Source organism: Geotrypetes seraphini, chromosome 11 (genome assembly GCF_902459505.1).
Source record: "Geotrypetes seraphini chromosome 11, aGeoSer1.1, whole genome shotgun sequence".
Classification (NCBI taxonomy): domain Eukaryota; kingdom Metazoa; phylum Chordata; class Amphibia; order Gymnophiona; family Dermophiidae; genus Geotrypetes; species Geotrypetes seraphini.
In genome coordinates, this window is record NC_047094.1 from 82,937,608 (window position 1) to 82,959,601 (window position 21,994).

General features: G+C 47.5%; 1 protein-coding gene across 5 annotated transcripts in view; it reads right to left on the reverse strand.

Moving 5' to 3' along the window:
* The window catches only part of ZNF512B (zinc finger protein 512B), a 324,570-nt gene extending 302,887 nt beyond the window's left edge, over nt 1-21,683 (reverse strand). For 3 of the 5 annotated variants that reach the window (XM_033914236.1, XM_033914239.1, XM_033914234.1), the window contains exon 1: nt 21,571-21,645. In XM_033914236.1, coding sequence (XP_033770127.1) covers nt 21,571-21,593 — 23 coding nt within the window. In that variant the 5' untranslated portion in view covers nt 21,594-21,645. Of the gene's footprint in view, nt 1-20,629; nt 20,718-21,570 lie in introns of all 5 variants that reach the window. The other 2 variants (XM_033914237.1, XM_033914235.1) reach the window with 2 other exon arrangements.
* Between the last annotated feature and the right edge of the window lie 311 nt (nt 21,684-21,994).

Genomic DNA, 21,994 nt, shown 5'->3' on the forward strand with positions numbered 1-21,994 from the left:
GTTCCACTGTACTTACAAATCACTCAAAAATTGTCACCTTTTCAAGCTCTTTTTAAGATTTGGAAACAGAAAATAGTCAGATGGAGCAAGATCTTGAGTAGGGTGGATGGTCTAAGCACTGACATCCCAACTGCATCAAACCATCTATCATTTTGCCGGCCTTGTGAGTAACCCCTCCAAAAAATACTCTGATGTCTGGTCACTGAAATACTGCTTTGTGCTGCAATTACCTACAAATCACTCAAAAATTGTCACCTTTTCAAGCTCTTTTTAAAATTTGGAAATAGAAAATAGTCAGATGGAGCAAGATCTTGTGAGTAGGGTGGATGGTCTAAGCCAGGGGTGTCCAATGTCGGTCCTCGAGGGCCGCAGACCAGTCGGGTTTTCAAGATTTCCCCAATGAATATTCATGAGATCTATTTGCATGCACTGCTTTCATTGTATGCTAATAGATCTCAAGCATATTCATTGGGGAAATCCTGAAAACCCGACTGGATTGCGGCCCTCGAGGACCGACATTGGACACCCCTGGTCTAAGCACTGAAACCCCAACTGCGTCAAAACATCTATCATTTTGCCGGCCTTGTGAGCAGGTGCATTGTCTTGCAAAAAAAGAACTCTTTTCCGCAGCTTCCCTCTCCTTTTTTTTCTTTCAATGCCTCCTTTAATCAGCACAAGAAATTACAGTAATATTTTGAATTAACTGTATGGCCACCTGGAAGATAGCCAGTCATTACAACACCTTCCTGATCCCAAAACACTCTAACCATGACCTTTCCTGCTGACTTTTGGATCTTAAATTTCCTTGGTTTTGGAGAATCTGACTGCCGCCATTGCAACTGAATTTTGTTTTGTCTCAGGATCATTGGACTGTTGTTGTGTCTCAGGATCATAGTAGTGTAACCATGTTTCATTAACAGAAACTAGTCGTTCCAAAAAGTTGGAAACAGCTCACTTAAAATGCTGCAAAATCAACTTGGAAGTGTCCACTTAACATCAATTCTCATCAACATTCAAACATTTGGGCACCCACTTGGCTGACAGCTTCTTCAAACCCAGCTGCTCATGGATTATACATCCAACACATTCCCTGGATATCTGTAATGTCTCAGCAATTGTTTTAGCTGATATTCACCGATCTGCCAAAATCAGATCATGGGCATGGTCAACAATTTCAGGAGTTGACACTGTTTGAGGCCTCCCAGACCTTGCTGCATCTACAGCCTCAAACACGCTGAAAGTTTGCACACCACTTCCTCACTGTGGATTATGATAGGAATTTGTCACTCATGGACTTTCTTTGGAACTTTCTTTTGCAGGAATAGCACATTCTTTTCATTCCATACTTTTCATTGACATGGTTCAATCAATGATCTGAAACAATGTCAAAACATAACAAAAGACTCTTCCAATTGACACTTTGCAAAATAAAATAACACTCTTTTTAGCTACAGTGGCAAAATAATGCTCAGAATTAAGGAAGTTGGTTGAACTGAGAACTTTTCAGCACCCCATCGCTGATAGGAACAATATCCCGTTCTTCTCCTTCATATTGAAGTAACCATGTAGCACATCAATCATCCACAAAATTCTCTCTTAAACAAGCCAAGTCCAAAGTAAATAAACTTCACTCCCGACAGGAGTACCCTGTTTCGTGAAATATCTTCAGGGGAACACAAGCACGGAGTCAAACACTCAACCCAGCAATCCAGCATGAAATTGAAACACCTGTACACCAAAGTTGTTTAAATAATGTCAAATAAACTTGCTGACATTATTTCTACTTTCTATATCTTTTACTAAGGCACGCTAGCCAATTTAGCCAATACCCCCTTTGTGCGCAGAATTTGGATTTTTTTTTTTTTTGCACAGAATTTCGCCAGGAGCAGAACAAGCCACTTACCTGAGAGCAGCCAGCATCGAAATATTAGGTTACTTACCTCTGCTAATCTTCTTTCTTGTAAATAGCCTCTGGAATCTACATGATAGGGTTATGTATCTCTTTCAGCCTTGAACTGCAGGGTACTCAAAATCAAACTCTAGCCCATCCCTCTGTGATCATCTCCTGTTACTCACCCCTGGAATGCCAGTCGGTAACCAAGCCAGGTAGATCTAGTACAAACAGGAAACACAAGAAAAGAGAGAGAGGGGCAGGGACTCCCCACTACATATCAATTCTGCTCATGGGAAACAAATTGAAAACAATGAGCGCCATAAGGCCAACTGTGCAGAACATCAAATTTGAACATTAATAAATTGAAAACAGTATAACTTTGGACAAAGGAGACAGCCTTAGGGTTCAGAAAGGGCCACCACCCTGGGACCCCTCTAATCCCTCAAACCTTACTTTTAAGGAACAAGTATGGGATTCTCAGTGAGGCTGGTCAAAGACAAAAATCCAGTTTACTAGTTACTGGACAGGCGATCTGTGAATCAAATAGAAAAATACAGGTGGGTGTGTAAATTCCAGAGGTTATTTACAAGAAAGAAGATTAGCAGAGGTAAGTAACCTAATCTTTCGTTCTTGTAAAATAACCTCTGGAATCTACACAATAGGGACGTATCAAAGCAGTCCCAACAAATCAGGGGGGCACGATGAGCCCGCCACCAGGACTGAAGCCCCAAAAGCTGCATCTTGCTTAGCCACCACATCAAGTCGGTAGAACTTAGTAAAAGTATGCAGAGAGGCCCAAGTAGCTGCCCTGCAAATCTCCTCAGGAGAAACAGTTGTAGATTCGGCCCAAGAGGAAACCATTCCTCTGGTAGAATGAGCCTTCACCCCAAGGGGAGGCTTCTTCCCTACTGACACATAATGGCCGCACGGATCCATCTAGAGATGGTAGCCTTGGAAGCAGGCCATCCCCAACGTGCGGGGCCCGCCAGAACAAACAGTTGGTCCAAAAGACGGAAGTCATTTGTGGTCTCCACCCGGCCGCAGTGTTCCCTCTAAGCTGAGCAGGTGTCCTCCAGCTGCATTGCTACCACTAGGGGGTGGAATATTTTCAGTCGCTAAGGACAGGTATGTTCCCTGGAGTCCTGCAGAACTTGCCTGTCCCTCACAATTGAAAAATGTGACAGTAAAACAGCACCCTCTATTGGTGAGACTGTGGGTGGAGGACTCCTGCTCAGCTTAGAGGGAACAGTGCCAGGTATTTCATAAGGAGGCGCCATATGTCCAGAGACTGCAAAACCCAGTCCTTGGACTTGGAGCCCGATGGAACAAAGGCAGGCAACCGAACTTCCTGATTGACAGGGAACACAGAAACTACCTTTGGAAGAAAGGAGGGAACTGTCCTCAAGAAAACCACAGAATCAGTGATGTGGAGAAATGGATCTCTGCATGAAACAGCTTGGAGCTCTGACACTCTACGTGCAGAAGTGACCACCACAAGGAAAACGGTCTTGATGGTAAGATCTTTCAGAGTGATCTAGGGGTTTGTAGGGCGGGCGAGCGAGTGAGTGGAGAACCAAGTTCAAGTTTCACATTGGACACGGTATCCGCAAAGGTGGCCTCAACCTCCCAGCCCCCTGCAAGAAGTAGATAGCGTCCAGGTGGGATGCCAGGGAACCCCTGAGAACAGCAGGACCCAAACACGAGTCCCGCAATCTGAACACGGAGCAGAGAAAATGTAAGACCCTTCCTGAGGCCAGCCTTCAGGAAGTCCAGGACATGTGCCATGGAGGGGGACAAGGGATCCACCCAAATCCTCTCATACCAAGCCTGGAAGCACTGCCAGGCTTTTGCATAGGCCAACATAGTAGATTTCCGCTTACTCTGAATGAGCATAGCAATGACCGCAGACGAATAGCCCCTATTAGTCAAAGTTGCGCGCTCAAGAGACAAGCCATAAGACCAAAGCGGTCCGGATCTTGGAGCACTATGGGACCCTGCGTGAGCATCTGCTGATGACAGGGAAGTCGAAGACCCCTCTCTAAGCTCAACCGCACCAGGTCAGCATACCACGGCCTTCTGGGCTAGTTTGGAGCCACTAGGATCACCTGGCCTAAGTGAGAGGCCACCCGGCACAGAACATGCCTTATCATGGGCCACGGGGAAAACCAAAGAGAAGCTCCCCCTGGGGCCAAGATTGTACCAGAGTGTCCAACCCTTCACTGCTGACCTCTCTGCGGCAGCTGAAGAATCTGTTCGCCTTCCTGTTCCTGGCGGACGCCATCAGATTGAAGGATGAATAATAATAATAATAATAATAACAGCTTATATACCGCAATACCGTGAAGTTCTATTCGGTTTACAGAAGATTAAGCAAAGGTAACAAATTGAATTGACTTTAAGAGGGGAGGAAGAAAGAGAATTAATAGGACAGGAAATTCATTGTTGAGGAGAGAGTGATCAAAAGGACAAGTTAATCGCTATAGAGGGGAGAGAGAAGAGAGGATCAGTTGTCTAGATGCTTTAGGAACAAGTGTGTTTTTAGACGTTTCCTAAATTCCCCATAAGTAGTGGGCGAAAGCAATTGTTCTAGGTCTCTACCCCACGATGCTGCCTGGTGTGAGAGAAGGTGTTCATGGTGTTTTTTCAGTTTACAACCTCGAACTGGGGGGGGGAAACGAAATTAGAATGTGAACTTCTCTTGTGTCTGTTGGCTGAGAAGAAGAAAAGGTCAGTTATGTATTTAGGGGCAAGTCCGTGTAGTGCTTTAAAGCAGAAGCAGGCAAATTTAAACTTTATGCGCGCCGCCATTGGCAGCCAATGCAGCTGCCGGTAGTAGGGTGTCACGTGGTCAAACTTCCTCAGCCCAAAGATCAGTCTGACTGCTGCATTTTGCATCAATTGTAAACGTTGCATATTCTTTTGGGAAATTGCTAAATAAGCGATGTTACAGTAGTCAAGTAGACTTAGTACGAGGGATTGGACTAGGGTTCTGAATGACGATGTATCGAAGTAAGCTTTAATGGATCTGAGTTTCCAGAGAGTAAAGAATCCCTTTCTGATTAAGTAGTCTACCTGGTCTTTCATGGTTAGGCATTGATCCAAAGTTATACCTAGTATCTTAATGGTGGGCTGGATAGGGTAACTAAATTTATTGATACATAGTGGTTATTTGGTGTCAAGCGGATGTGGCGAAGCAACGAAGAAAGTTGTTTTTTCTGAATTAAGTTTGAGCCTAAAGTTTGTCATCCAGTGCTCCATCATGTTTATGGCTTCTGAAGCTTTGGGAATAGTTTCAGAGACAGAATTAGTGAATGGGATGATAATCGTAAAGTCATCTGCATAACTAAATAGTTTTATTCCCAACTGGGTTAGCTGCATGCCCAGTGAGGACATATAGATGTTGAAGAGCAATGGAGATAGTGGAGACCCTTCTGGCACACCGGATGGATTGCTCCAGGTGTTTGAAAGCTCATAATTAAAACGTACCTGATAAGTGCGGGATATAAGGAAGCCACGGAACCAGTTTAGCACCTCATCCCTGATACCAATGGCGTCAAGGCATTGCAGCAGTTTCTCGTGGTCTACTAGATCAAAGGCAGAACTCATATCGAATTGCATAACCAGGACATTAAGGCCCTTACTAAACAGTAGGCGCAGATTGTCTAAGATAGCCGCAATTACTGTCTCAGTACTGAATAACGGTCTAAAACCGGATGAATGATCCCACCACCAGCCAATGGTCTTGAACACCATTCTGGACAAGGACCATTCTCCCAGGTCCAGAATCTGCCAACTTATAAAATCTGCCTGAGGGGAGTCACGTGATGTGTTGAGCAGAGCAGGACGTGCCTAGCTCGTGCTCCTGGGCCCCACGATCCCCCCCGCCTCATCTAGCCTGCTGTTGCTATAAGCTGCTCCTTTCGGGGGATCGGGTCGGTGTATGGACCGGTTCGTCCACTCTACTAGCCCGGCAATGAGCAGAGGGACCACACGGAAGGAGAAAGATAAGGAGCCGCGGCCTTCCAAATCCGACGCAAAAATGGCGGCGGTGGTGACCGCGGACTTGGGTTCTGCACTGCCCCTATCTGACACGCATATTGAGGCCCTTTCCGCGTCCGTGGTCAGAGCGCTGGAATCGCGCTTTGAAGGACTGTCAGGGCAGCTTACCACTCTGGAGACCCTGCTTACAGAAACTACGAGGCGCACGGGGGAGCTTGAATCTAGAGTGGCGCTAGTGGAGGAGGCGCACACTTCTTCAACGGCTGACCTCCTCTCCCTTAGGGAGCTTGTGCAGCGTCAAGCTGAGAAACTCGATGATCTGGAAAACCGGTTGCGAAGGGATAACATCAGGCTGATCGGTTTGCCAGAAACTGTGCCAGACCCTCGTCTTCTGCCTACCCTTGAAGCCTGGCTTGCTAACGAATTTCCCTTGCCGGCTGGGATGGGGCCTCTTCGTTTGGACAGGGCTTTCCGCTTGGGCCGGCACTCTGAAGATCTAACTAGAGCCCGGGTCGTGATTGTGAAGGTGCACAACTCTGCACACAAAACTGAATTGATGAGAGCTTACAAACAGCGGCGTAACACCCTTGCATATGAGGGTTCTCCGATCCGGCTGTTTCAAGATTATTCCCTTGCTCTTGAAGGGTGTGCTCGGCCTTATTTGACCGCAAGCAGCGCTTTATGCTCCAGTATCCGGCACACCTGAAGATATGGACCAGCGCTGGATGGCGGAGTTATACCACCGTGGAAGCCGCTCAAGCCTTTTTGGATGCGCTGCCGGCTGACCCGGGTCCCTCTTCGGTGCCTTGATAGAGCCTTTTGAGGGGCATGGCTCTTTGCTGATCCTTCTCGGGACCACTGACTTTCTGCTTTTGAATGCCTGTTCCCGGATTTGTGGACTATGGACCTGCGTTCTTCAGTTTACCCTGTTCTCGCCCTTCAGTGGAGGAGGCTTGGTTTCTGGGGATTTTGGTTTGCTGTGTGGCTGATGGTGTATGGGTCACTTCTATTTGGGCGCTTTGGATTTGGTGTGCTGGTTGTGTGAGACTTGGGGTTTGATGGGGCTTGTGTGTTTGTTGTTGGTTTCGGGGGGCTTTGTTGCTGGTTGCCTCCACCCTTCCTTTGGGCCTGCTTTGCCTATCGTAGGGGCTGGCCCGTCTAATGCCCCATTTTCAGACTGGTTAGCTCTTGGTCGCTTGGTATATATCTTTTGGTCACCTGTATGGGGATCCTGCTGGGCCATTTTGTGTGCTAGGTTGTATTTGGACAGCTTTGGACTGCCCTGGGGATTTCCCTGCTTGGTGCACCTTCTTGAGTGTTTGCAGCTTGGTGCATGGGGTGTTTCATGGTAAGGGTCACATGGGGGCTAACTCCTTGGTTTGACAGGTCTTTCCCCTTGGGGTTGCCCCAGTTTGCTTAAGTTTTCTACTTTTGGGATAGGTTGGGCTCGTGGTATGGGGAGGTTTGGAGTGAGTTATGGGGTCGGGGAGGTGTATATGTGAATGGCTTTCTTTGCTAGTATGTGATCAGTGCTATTGATGGTAGGGTGGGGAGATCTGGGGCCTGGGTTACATTGGTTCGTGACTCCTTCTTTCTGTCCCGCTTTAGTGGGACACGGAGTGTGCTTGTGTTGGGACTGGGGATTTGGTTTTGGGGGGAGGGGGTTGGGTTAGATTGGGCTGGGTTTTGGGAGGGGGTGGTTTTCTCTCACTGATGCAGGGGTTTTGTTTTTTGGGATTGTATCTTTTGTTGCATTGTCTGCTCCTTCTGGGGGGCTTGGGGTGTTGTGTTTTTTCTTCTTTTTCTTTCTTCCTTCTTTCTAGCCTGAACAAGGTGTTGTTTTTTGAGTTTCTTCCTTTCCTCTTGTTCCCTGATTTGCTATACAGGGGTGCTGTAGACCCTGGGGGAGGCTGGGCTCCTGGGGTTTTGGATTGGTGGTTTTATTTCTACATAGGTCTTATTTTTTCTCTCCTCTGGCGCTGTAAGTTTACCTTTTCGGCTTACCTCTTGGAATGTGGGGGTATTACATCCCCGATTAAGAGGTCTAAAATTTTGGCCGCGCTCCAACGTCACCACACTGATATTGCCTGTTTACAAGAAACCCGGCTCACTGACGAGGAACATCTTAAATTACGTCGTTCTTGGGTGGGGGAGGTTTATTTTGCGTCTTCCCCTGGACGTCATAGGGGCATGGCGGTATTGATTAGGAAATCTTCCCCGCTCGGAGTGCAGGTCCTCGATAAATCTTCGGAGGGTCGCCACTTACTTTTGCGAATCTCGTTGGGGGATCGGAGTTATCTGTTACTGGTGGTATATGGCCCCAACTCGTCGGAAGCCCTGTTTCTTCGTGATTTGGTTACTCTTCATTCCCGCTATGCTGGCGATCCTTTGCTCTTGGTGGGCGATTTCAATTTGGTTGGCGACCCCGACCTGGATAAGTCGGGACCTTCCTCCGCAATGCTTGGGACTCGAGGGCATCTTCTTGCTGATCTTTGTGACACTCTCTCTGTGGTGGATCCCTGGCGTCTATTACACCCTGAGGTCCAGGACTATACCCATCTTTCTAGAGCTCACAATACCTGGTCTCGTATTGATTACATTTTTCTATCGGTGGGTCTGTTCTCTTCGGTGTCGTCAGCGGAAATTGGCCCTCTGGCGGTCTCTGATCATGCTCCCATTTGGATTGATATTCATTTGGATCCGACCTATGTTCGTTCTCCCTCTTGGCGATTTCCCTTTTATTTGGCCCAAGATGAGGAGTTTAAAACCTTTTTGGAGTCACAATGGGATGACTATCTACAACATAATGGCCCCCATCAGGAAGATCCCGTTTTGTTTTGGGAAGCCACCAAAACCGTGATTCGAGGTCATATTATTTCTGTGCCAGACATCGACGCATTAACAGTAGCATAATGGCCCTTCAACGTGATCTTCACGCAGCTAAGCGTACCTTTCAGGCTGCTCCCTCTTCTGCTACAAGGGAACACTATCTGTCTGCGCAGGCTACGCTTAACTTGTTGCTCCACTCTCGTTCAATAAAATGGGCGGCCTTTCACAAACATCGATTTCACCGATTTGGTAACAAGCCGGGGCGACTTTTGGCTCACCTCATAGATGCTCGGCTGGGCCGTAAACCGATCCTGACTCTCAGGACACCAGGCGGGGGTCGGGTTACGAAAACGTCGCAGGTGGCGGAGACACTGGTTGATTTCTTTTCTCACTTGTATGCTGCTCCAGATGAGATCTCTGGGGACCTCGTTTCTGACTATTTACATTCGTCTGGCATGCCGCGTTTGGCTCCTGATGTCGCAGCTCGTCTCAATGAGCCCCTTCACACGTTGGAATTGCAGGTTGCCATAAAATCTCTTCGATCGGGCCGGGCTCCTGGTCTGGACGGGTTTTCCGGCGAGTTTTATCGTATTCTCTCCCATCGTGCTTGTGAGCCATTACTTGACTATTACAATGCAGCTATAACTGGGGGCTCCTTCCCTCGCTATGCTAACGAGGCTTTGGTTACTTTGTTATTGAAACCGGGTAAGGAAGCCGACGACCCGGGGTCTTACCGCCCGATCTCTTTACTTAATGTTGATTTGAAATTGTTTTCTCGTCTTTTGGCCAATCGTCTTGCTCCCCTTCTCCCTTCTGTTGTCCATGAAGATCAGGTTGGATTTGTTCGGGGTCGGCACTCTGTTCGCAATGTGCGCAAGGTCCTCTTTGCGCTGGCTCATTGCCAGGATTTGAATATCGACTCACTGTTTGTCAGCCTGGATGCCTCTAAAGCCTTTGATAACATCAACTGGTCCTTTTTGTTTCTTACTCTAGAACATGTGGGGTTGGGGAGGTTCTATCTTAGTGCAATCCGTTCCTTATATTCTAACCCGAGGGCATCTCTTTTGGTTAATGGTATTCGTACTGATTCCTTTCCTATCTTCCGATGCACTCGACAGGGCTGCCCCTTATCTCCTCTGCTTTTTCTGCTCTTTTTGGAACCTTTGCTTTGTACTCTACGCCACTTTGATGAGGTGCGGGGCCTCCGGGTTGCAGGAGAGGCTCTTAAGACGCTGGCCTTTGCGGACGATATGTTTTTAATCCTGACCGATCCTGAGGTTTCTTTGCCCCTCGCGTTGGACCTTATTTCCGAATTTGGCTTTCATTCTGGTCTTTCCCTGAATCTCGACAAATCTTCGGCTATGCCTTCTAATCCGGCGGTTTGTACTTCTTGGCGGGGTCTTTTCCCTTTGCGGTGGGCGGACTCTGAGCTTCGCTATTTAGGGATTTCTATTCCTATGGATCTTACCTGCCTCTACTCTTTAAATGTTGGCCCTTTGTTTTCTGCATCTAGGGTGCAGTTGCAGTTGTGGCGTGGTCTTCCCCTTACTTTGTTGGGTCGGGTGAGTCTTTATAACATGCTAGTTGTACCACAGTGGCTGTATGTCTTTCAGGTTCTTCCTCTCTATCTGTCCCCTCCTGATGAAAAGCATATCGAGCGCCTGGTCCAGAAGTTTCTCTGGATGGGTAGGCGTGCTCGCCTGCCATACAGGAGGGCAGCTTCCCCATGGTATAAAGGTGGTTTAGGGTTGTTGAATCTTCGATTCCTAACGATTGCTTGTGGTATGCGTCACATTAATGATCTCTTTAGCGGCACCTCCACGTTCACTAATTCTTCCTTAGAACTTTCTTGCTTTGCCTCTACCCATTTTAGTGCATTTCTTCACTCTCCTATGCTTTCCAAATGGGAATCTGCACCCAGTGCGTTATTACATGGCCCCCTTCGCCGGGCCTGGCACTGGGTTTGTAGGTTCCATTCTCTCAATCCTTTGGTCTCTCCCTTTTTACCCTTGCGCTATAATGCTTGTTTTCCTCCTGGAGTAGACAATGCTAGCTTTGTCCGTTGGGAAGCAAAGGGGATTCGTTTTTTGCTTCATTTGGTTGATGATGACGGTCAGATCAAACCATTTGACTTGCTCTGTGAGGAATTTACTCTGCCTCCCACAGATGTCTAAGCCTACCATCAGATTCGCCACTATATCTCCTCTTTGTCGAGGACTCACCTTTCCGCCTCCTGTCGGGAACTATTGCAGGAGGCCTTTACATTTGGTTCTCAACAGCCTGTCCCCTTGAAATTTCACCATAGACATCTAAAGGACGAGTCCCCTGTGCTTGCTTGTACTAGATTGAGGGATGCTTGGGTGGGTGATTTGAATATGGAATTTTCTGACGAAATAATATTGAATGCTGTTAAAAAGTTACCTTTGTATAGCAAATATGCTATTTTTTGGGAACAGCACTACAAATTGACTCTTCATTTGTATATTTCTCCTCGGACAGCTTTTCTGGCGGGGCTCTGCCCAACTGCAGACTGTCGACGGTGTGGTGCACCGGATGCTGGTCTTGGCCACATGTTTTGGAATTGTCCATCCATTCAGATCTTTTGGAACGCTGTTTTTCATTTTGTAGAGGATACCTGGCACATCAAAGTTCGGAGATCAGCTTTGGTATTATTTGGAGTCTCCTTGCACTTCCATTCTCGCCTCCCTGGGGCCTCCACATTCCTGCGTTGGGCGTCAGTGATTGCTATCAAATGTATTTTGCTTAAGTGGATGGAAGCGGAGGCCCCTGACTATTCCATTTGGCGCTGTCGAATGATTACATTGCTTTCCTGGGAACGGAGAGGAGTCCAAGACATTTCTTCCTTACCTGGACGTGCCTTTCAGAGAATTTGGGAGCCTTTTTGGAATACCTTGTCTCCTGTAGCACGTAGTCGTTTTTTGAATTGTTAGTTGTTGTTTTTTTTTTTTTTGGGGGGGGGGTTCTCTTTGTTTGCATCAGTGAGAGTGGGTGGGGGGGGCTTGGGTTGTGGGTTGGGTTGGGTGGGGTGGGTTTGTTGGTTTATGCTGTGAAATTTGAGCTACAGTGTTGCTCTTTGCTCTTGTTTTCACTGGTTGTTTTTCTTGAGGCTCAATAAAATATATTTGACGATAAAATCTGCCTGAACATTGTCTATGCCTGCCACTTGGGCCATTGTCAAAGCCACTAGATGCTTTTCTGCCCAGGTAAAGAGCATCCAGGCCTCTAGACTCAGCAGGGGACTCTTTGTACCCTGAGCCTTCACGTGTTTTGGATGTGTGCAGTTTGAACACTGGGAAAGCCTCATCGGTCGCTGGTGTAGTAGGCTGGAATTGTCCCCTGACGCAGCTCAGCGAAACAGTGATTTCTCCGTCGGGTAGGAGTGGCTGTGGGGCTGAGCGGGCTGGCACCGTTGGAGTGCTTGGAAGACAGCTTGGACACCCTTTGCAGCTAAGTGTTTGTGTTTATCCTTCTTACCACTGACTGTATTTGAGACTTTGATGTGTGTTGTATACAGTGCTCAAAACTTTGAATGCTTTGAATTTTTTGGCGTGCTTAAATTTTTGTGGTGGTTCCTACGAGGGCTACTACTGTGTTTCTCACAGCTGTTTTGAAGAACACATTTTGGACCTCATTGTTTATGGTCTTTAAGTCGAACTGAGGCTTTTTCTCCACAATTTTTTTTTTCTGACTGAGATTTGAGCGATTGGGTCTGTGTATGAATGCTGTGATTGTACCTTGTAGTGTCTCGGTGGGTTCCCTGGGTGTTTCCAATAGAACATATTTGAGTTAATAGTGGATTATATATGTCCTCTTCCTAGATTTGTTTGGACTCTTTGTACCCCCCTGACAGTTGGCATAGGCTACAGCCATCACATTGTCTGAGAAAACACGAACAGCCTTCTGATGGAGACACAATTGAAAACACAAGGCCAAGCGGATTGCTCGAAGTTTCAGGCAATTGATTGACCATCTGTTTTCTAGCACAGTCCACTGGCCTTGCACTGGGACATGCAAACTGCCCCCCCAGCTGGACTGACTCACCTCCATTGTCAGGGTCACCAAGTCCAAGACTCGCAGAGGAAGCCCTCTGTCCAGAGTCACAGGATTCAGCTACCACAGCATGCTGCTGTGGGCTGCCACAGTCCAAGGCAGCGCAACACCCAGCGAATCCCGCTGAGGATTCCACTGACACAGGAGGACAGCTGAAGAGGCCAGAATCATGCTCTGGCCCACGGAATCACATCTATGGTCGCAACCATGAGACCCAGTACCTGCAGGTATTGCCAGGCCGTCGGAGCCTGAACCTCCAAAATGGCCCGAATGGCACTCCTTAGCTTGATCTCCCTGGAGTCCGGCAGGAACACCTGATTCCTGCCCATGTGAAACTGGACTCCCAGATACTCCAATTTCTGCGTCGGCTCGAGGTGGCTCTTCTTCAGATTGATCACCTAACTGAGATACTCCAGCAGATGCACCACCTGGTGAACTGCCCTTCGACCCTCCGACAGCGAAGGGGCTCTGATCAGCCAATTGTCCAGATGCGGATGGACAAGAACACCCTGCGAGTACAGGCGGGCAGCCACTACCACCATGATCTTGGTGAAGATTCTGGGCGCCTATGCCAGCCCAAAGGGCAGAGCCGTGAACTGAAAATGCCACCCAAGCACATGGAATCTCAGAAACCTCCTATGCTCCTGACAGATTGGTATGTGAAGGTACGCTTCCATGAGATCCAAGGAAGCCAAGAACTCCCCGGGCGCCACTGCTGCTACAACTGAATGCACCATTTCCATCCAGAAACACAGAACTCGCAGGAACGCATTCACTGCCTTTAAGTCCAGAATAGGTCTCCAATCTTCAGAGCCTTTCTTTGGCAAGATGAAAATATAGAATATCTCCCTGAGCCCAAGTCGTCGTTTGGAACAGGTTCTATTGCTCCCAGATCTAGCAATCTGCGAACTGTGGCCCGCACATGGCGGGCTCTTTCCAGATATCCCGTGGGCAAAGTCAGGAAGAAATCTGATGGGGATTGGAAAAACTGCAGTCTGAGACCCTCTCTGAGCACTTCTAGGACCCACTGGTCCAAAGTCACCCTCTGCCACTCTGGTAGGTAGGCCGAAAGTTGCCCCCAATCCAAGGGAGAGGTGCCAGAAGCCTGGCATCAGAACTTCTTTTTGGAAGAGGCAGGAGGACGGTTGTTTAAAGACTGTTGTTGGCTGGACTTCCAAAACGGGGTCTGGAAGGGGCTCCGAACCGTTGTCCTGTTGCTGGTGGCCCGGTATCCTGGTGAGGCCTCCAATAGGTATGAAAATTTGGTCGTCCCGATCCTCAAGCCGGGCAAGGTTTCAACTCAGGTACCATCTTAGGCTTACGATCCTGAACACTGGCCATGAGGTCATCCAGACCTTGGCCAAACAAAAGCAAACCTTTGAAAGGTAACCAGCTCAGCGTAGCCTTGGAAGAAGCATCACCCAACTACTGGCGAATCCACAGCATACGCAGGGCTGAGACTGAATAAGCGCCAAGCTTAGCAAAAATCTTCATCTTGTCATAGAGGGCATCAGCCAAATAAGTCACCCCAAAGACTAGGAAGTCTAGGTCCCGAAGTACAACATCCTCGGGGTCCAGACGGAGCTTGATGTTATACACACGGGCAACAAATGAGGTGGCCGCTGTAGCTCTCACTCCCGCTGCTGCCACAAAATCAAAAAGGCGCTTGAGGATAAAGTCCACTTGCCTGTCATGAACGTTTTTCAGGACAACCCCTCCATCAGAGGGTAAAGAAGTGCGCTTAGTGAGCTGCGCCACAACCAAATTTACTTTTGGCGGGGCCAGTCATTTGGTGAAGTCCAGGTCCATGGGATACAAACGCGCCATGGCCCTAGCACATTTAAGGGGGCCCTCCAGGGATTCCCAGACCTCTAGGAGAATCCTAGCCAAATACGGATTGTCCGGAAAGGAAGTGGATAGTGGACGCTGATCACTCATAACAGAACATACTGACTGTTCCAGACAGTCTGAATTAAGGCTCAGAGTCCTAAGTAACTCGGAAATAATATCAGGCAGGCGACTAATCACAGGATCCGCTATCCAAAAGGATCAGTAAGATCCGCAAGATTAGCCACATTGGTGGATGCCGCCGAAGAAATCTGCGACAGCAAAGGTACAGAAACCGAAGCAGAAGCAATGGTGGGAACCGCCTGTCTGCTCTCTGGTGCTCCAGAAAAAGAACAGAGACATGCTGGAATCCAGAGAAGGGACAGACCCCATCTGCTGCACTGGATTCTGAATGGAAGAAGCAGGCATAGCCTTTTTAACCATAAAAGCCCAATTCATCATATTTACAAATTCTGGGGGAAAAAATTCACTGGCGGCAAGAGCCGCTCTGCGTGCCTAAGATTTAGAGTGCTTAGAAAATTTATAAGACTTTTGCCCAGAACTGTGTTTGCGTTTAGTGAAAGTGCCCTCCGTGCCCTTCTTAGGCACACCGAACGCTGCAATCGCGTCTCCGGTTGAATTGGAGGAAAGCGGGGCCTCTTCAGAGGGGAGCGCTGAATTTGCACACGCTTCACCCTCCTGGCGGGCCATGGCACACGTGATACAAGGGCAGCCATCCGCCGCAATTATGGCATGAATCCGTGCCATCCTGTCCTGTGCCATTTGTGAGGTTTGGAGCAAAAACGAAGCTCCTAAGACCCAAAAATATACTTTTAAAAGTTTTAATGAAAATCCAAGTTGGCTTATTGTATTGTTATAATTTTACAATAAAATTTGAAAAAAAAAAAATTTTTTTTTAAAAAATCCAAGATGGACGCTTACTGCAGTTTTACTAACAGGTAACCCCCCAGAAGCAGACAAAATAAATGCAAAAGTCTGGGATCTCCCACCGAAGGATGTTCCCGCAGGGTGAATACACAGCACTAGGACAAAATCCACACCAAAAACAAATTGAAGTGACTAGAATTTAAAAATTAATCACGAGCAGAACAGACAGGACCCTGCAGCTAAGGCTGCAGAAAACTAGACTGGCATTCCAGGGTTGAGTAACAGGAGATGACCACAGAGAGCGGGGCTAGAGTTTGATTTTGAGTTCCCTGCAGTTCAAGGATGAAAGAGATACATAACCCTATCATGTAGATTCCAGAGGTTATTGTACAAGAATAACACTTATGTAGATCTCACAGGTTCTCATTTGCTTTTGAAAGAGAGAGTTCATCACTCTTCAGACCTGTTGGACAGGAGAAAATCCAGCATACCTACCATATTTTTCGCTCCATTAGACACTCTTTTTTTCCCACCAAAAGTGGATGGAAATAAGGGTGCGTCTAATAGAGCGAATACGCAAAGTGCGCGCGCGCACACACACACACACACACCCATTAACTTATTTTAATGTTGCCACCCTCCCTTTCTTGCAGGCCCTCTTCCTCCTCCCCCTGGCGTACCTTTTTTAAAAAAATTCTGGCGCTTCACTCGCTGAGAGCGGCGCAGAAGGGTTCTCGCGGGAGGCAGCGTGGGACCAAGCAGGCAACCCGGTGCGCCGCTATGCCGCTAGAGAACAGAAGAGGAGGCAGCGTCTGCCATTCTCTGCAGAAGTGGCGGGGACCAGGCAGCCAGCAACCCTTCTGTGCCACTCTCAGCAGTGAGGCGCCAGAAGTTTTTAAAAAAGGGTAAACACGGGGGGGGGGGGGGGAGGAAGAGGGCCGGAGCTTTCCTGCTGCCTACCTGGGAGGGAGAGGCTGGGACCTGCCTGGAGGGAGAGGCCGGGGCTTTACTGCTACCTGCCTAAAGGGGGAAAGGCGAGGCCTGCCTCCCTACCTACTCACCCTGTCCCTACCTGCCTGCCTACCACTAGACCACCAGAGGGGGGACAGGGGACAGAGCCTGGCAGGGAGTCCCTGCCAGGGTGCAAAGCTTGGCAAGGAGGGTGGGGTTGGGTGCAGAGCCTGGCAGGGAGAATATGGTTCAGAATGTTTTTTTCTTGTTTTCCTCCTCTAAATTTGGGGTGCATCTTATGGTCAGTGTCAGTTTTGTTAGTGGCCCCCCCCAATGTATGGTGGTAGGGGTTAAGTGAAAGGCGTACTGACAAACGCTGGTCCCAGATTCAGTTCCCTCACTGAAGTTTCACCAGGAAGTAGAATCAAATAATAGGCACAGCCAGAGGTGATTGCATAAAGAATATATTATAGAAATAGGCTTACAGAAAAGCAATATTTATAAGCATTACAATTACGCATTACAATTAAATAGAGAGCAAAGCAGTTTCCCTGCCTTACAGAGTTCAGAAGGAAGCATGAAGTTCTAGGGAAAAGCAGAGAGAGAGAGAAAAGGGGGATGGTCTAAGCTTCGTGTTCCATAGATAAAGGGAAGGATAGACAGAGAAAGAGAGGGAGAGCCAAGAGAGAACCAGAGTGCCAAGCCAAGAGATAGCTAGATAGAAAGAGAGATGTGTGTTGCAGAGAGGAGGCTTTTATACCTTGGAATCTTATTCTGAATATAGAAAATATTGTATGTCCCAGTATCTTTCTGTTTAGAACTTGAAAACTGTTTGAGACAATGGTCAATTTAATTGACAATGGAGGGTGTGATACCTGCAAGCATGGAAGATGGGATTAGTCTCTGTGCTTGATCTGTGCACCTGGACCCATTGTCCTAAGCACCCTCTTAATCAGACATTAACACCTTTTAGCTAGTCATGATTCAATCAAGGCTATCAGGGATACTTAAAACATATCAATCAGGGATACTTAAAACAGTCTTCCTGCCCTCAGGGTCTATCTGCATTCCCATGCCAGAGTCAGATTGATATAATTTCCCATAGGCCTTCGCTGACATAAGTAATGCCAACTAAAAATGCTGAATGGCAGCGATAGCTAGGCTGACAGTCAGGTGCGTCTAATGGAGCAAAAAAAATATAGTAGCTATCCAAGCCAATAAGCAGGCTAAATGCAATCTGACAGAGCAGGCCTTCAAGACTCATATGCATTTCTACTAAAAGGATTGTCAAGGTTAAGAACCTAAATTTTCCCTTCTAGTGCAAAAGGCATATGTATATATGAGCCTTGAACCAGTGGGATGTACCAAAGCAGTCCCCTGAGTCTAAGATAGGGCAGATGAGCCTGCTGCTGGCATGGAGGACCCAAAGTGACATTCAATCATTCTGCTACATCCACTCTGTAAAATTTTGTGAAAGTATGGAGGGTGGACCACATAGCTGCCCTACAAATCTCATGTGGAATTGCCTGGGACTCTGCCCACAGAAAAATCACACTCCTCAAAGAGCGTGCTCTCCAATAAAAAAACATAGTGGTTGCTTATCACACCTGATGCACGCTGAAGAAATAGCCCTACAAATCCATCTTCACCTAGAAGCCTTAGAAGCCGGCTTCCCCAGGCATCTAGGACTCATTAGTACCAAAAAACTGATCTGAGGAACAAAAATCATTTGTCACCTCGAGATAAAGAAGAAGAACTCTTCTAACATCCAGCCAAAATGTTTGGCCTTTGTCTTCAAACCCATGACCAGGAACACGGGCAGTCAAACTTCCTGATTTACGTGGAAGGCCGAGGTTTCTTTTGGCAGAAAAGAAAGTACCATGTGCAGGGAGATGGCAGCCTCTGTAAATCTGAGGAAAGCTCTCTGCATGACAGAGCCTGGATCTCTTGAGACTCTGCTTTCTGAGATTATAGCTAACTGAAAAACCATCTTAACTGTAAGATCCATCAGCAACTCCTCTTGTAAGGACTCAAATGGAACCTTTCTGAGATCCTGCAAAATAATGGTAAAATTCTGCATCAGGCACACCTGTCACATAGGAGGAAGCAGCTGCAACACTCCTTACAAAACAAAAATCTAGATCCGGATGGAAAGCCAAAGAATTTCCTCCACTCAAACCAGAAAGTGAGAGAGGCCTGCCACCTGTACATTGATGGAACTAACCATGAGGCCCTTCTTGATCTTGTCTGGCAGACATGCAATGACCACAGGCATCGAAGCCTAAAAAGGCTCCACATTCTGCTTAGTACATCAGTGCTGAAAATTTTTTCCAAGCCTTAGCTTAGGCTGCGACGGTTGCCGGTTACATACCTTTAGGATGGTAGCTATGACCTATGACCCCCTTTGACAGTCACTCAAAAGAACATGGTTCAGGACAAGGGATCTTTAAAAGATATCATCATAAAAGTATCCCGATAGTGAGTTTGCAATAGAGGCCACAATAGACCAGGTTTCCTTAAATATAGAGCAGGCTGATTTAAAGATTGCAAATTGTAAATAGATTGGGGGGGATATCAACAGGATGAAGTGTGGGCATCCCTCAGGCCAATTTTAAGGGTGCGTGTCGGGGGGGTCCTCTGTTGCAGCTAGCTCAGCTGATCATGGCAGGGGTATTTCCCCCCAATCAGCTGAGCCAGCAGGACTCTCCGAAGCCACAGCCACGGCCACAGCTGATCAAGAATTCCCTTGCTGAGATCAGCTAATGGCAAGGGATCCCTCAGCAAAGATAGGTGGCTGAGTTGCCTATCTTTGCGATCAGGCTATGGCACGATTCCCTAATGGGCGCCAGTTAGAGAATCGGGAGGTTAGGCATGTTTATTAGGGCAAATGTGATTCTGTATAGGACACTGGTACCCGATTCTCAACTGCTTCTTAGACAACTGTCGAGAATGCCGTCCTATACAGAATCAGGCCCTGAGGGGCTACAGCAACACCCTGTGAGGTAGGAGGTAGAGCTGAGAAGGAAAAAAAAATGTAGATGTTTCCTTCTACACAACTCGCAACTAGAGGTAAATAACCCAATAGCTCAAGATTCATATTTACGCCTTTTGCACTAGAAAGACGAATTATATTCAGGTACATAGATGTACACAGATCCCAAGCTATAATCCTGAATCCCAACACTAAGGACCAACCCAACTTCCATGCAAGCCAAGAGATAAAAGGAAGAATTTTGTTTTATTTGGTATTTTTAACACATGTCTTACCTATTCTTTGACCATTTCATACATTTATTATTTTGGTAACAGATATACAAATTCTCACAACAAGAAACTTTCCTGAATAGGAATTTGACAAGGCAAAAAAGAAAGAGAAGGCAGTTAAAAATAAAAATGAGAAAAAAAAAACCCACCCCAAACAAATACCTATGAAAAGTTAGGGAAAAATACATGTTTGTCTGTCAAACTGTCAATTATTAGTATTCCATTTATTTGATGTTTCATTTAAAATTCTTTTAATTATCCTGTTATTGGCGTAATTTTTATTTTTGTCATGTTTTTGTTTTCCCTATTACATTTTAATTTGTATTTCGCTTAGAAATTGTTTAAGTGACTCAATCAAATTTTAATAAAAACTTGAAACACAGTATGTGTGGGAGTGGCCACATACCCAATAACCCTGCTGAGGACAAATTTTTGCGCTGGTGTATCTACTCAGTGACAAGATGGGAGTGCACTATCAGAGCCACTCATGGACTGAGCTATTTCAGGGACTGCTCATATAATTCAAGCAGGGTATTTCAGAGTCATCTACTCACAAAATTTGGATTGTAGTATTGAAGGGGTGCCAACCTGCATAATTTGGGTTTGGATATTTGATGATTAGGCAGGGCTACTGAGGGGGAGCTGTGTAATTTAGAAACAGAAATATGATGGGAGATAAAGGCCAAATGGTCCATCTAGTCTGCCCATCCACAGTAACCATTATCTCTCTCTCTCTGAGATCCCAAGTGGCTATCCCAGGTCCTCTTGAATTCAGAATGGGATATTTGATGGAGTCTTTGTAATTTGGGCTGGGGTATCTGATGGAGGGTCTGTTTGTATAATTTGTACTGGGGTACAGTATTTGACAAGGTCTGTATGTGTAATCTGGGTTGGGAAGACACATACCTTGTTTTCTGAAGAGATGTGAGAGCTGCAGAATATCTCAGATAATCTTTTCACCAGGGTGAGCTCCTCTGGGGTATATGTGGCAATTCTGAATAAGAAAGGCAGGAATGATTCATTCTCCAGACCCACGGGAGAAGAAATGAGGACCTGTCCTCCCTCTTGCCCCTCTGCTCTGTGCCCTCTAGGTTTGTCTGCCAGCTTGTTCTGATCCTGGATTTACCCCACTGACTGCAGGAACTCATAGACTCATGTTTGCTAGGAAAATTACTGAACAAACCGGATACCCCCCCAGCCAAAACCTCATCTCTCCCTACTGTCCTTCCTCTTCCCATGCCCTCCAATCTACCCCTTCCCCCTCTCTCTACTCCTTCATTGCACTGTCCAGTGCCTCACCACGACACCACTCCCCTCTCAGCTCCCTGCTCCCCTCATTGCCCTACCCAGTGCTTCTCCTCTCTCTTAGTCTTCCCTACCCTGCCCACGTCCTCGACCTGCCTAGTCTCACTGCTCCTTACTCCCCCTATTGCCCAGCACTCCTATGCCTCCTGACCTCCACTTCTCCCTGCTCCTCTATTGCCTTAGTTAGCACCACACCTCTCTCCCACTATCCTTATCCTATTCCTACTCCTACCCCTGTCCCTTTCCCTCCCCTGCTCTATCCTCGTCCCTCTTTCACAGCTGCCCCAGCCCCCTCCCCTTTCGCCCAAGTAAGGCGGCGCTGTCCAGTGGGGGGGAGGGGGGAGATAATGACGTCAGGTGGATCATGTTTCTGCCCGGCGGGGGAGGGGGGGGGTAAGTGACAACAATGTGGAGTCGCCGCTCCGCATTCCTACCGCTCCAGTTCGGGGGCCTGTCAGGGCCGCGCAGGAATATGGCGCCCGTCCCCGTTAAGGGGAGGCCTGGCCGGAGAGACCCCCCCTCCCTCCTCCTCCCGATCTTACCTCGGCCTCCGCCGCTCTTCCATCCCGGGCCGCGCACGGCGCCTCCTGCGCGCGCCCGACTCTGCCGTACCCTCTGCAGCTCTCGCGCTATCAGCAGCGGTCCAGATCCGGGAGGGGAGGGGAGGAGCGGGGTGGGCCGGTACCGGGGAGGCAGATTCATCGCTTTCCAGAGGTGACGCTAAGAAACTCTGTCCTCACCCCTTCATTCCCAAAAAACTCCGATCTCTACCCCGAGATATCGCACTGAACCTCTATCCAGTAAATAACCCGCATTCCTTCAATAAGATATCACACTGAACTTCTAACCCCACTCTATTCTGAGATATCATCCTAAACCTCTACATGCTAAATAACTCATCCCTTCAATGAGATATAATACTGAACCTCTACCTACCATCTGCCCAAATTTCAAAAGATAAACAGT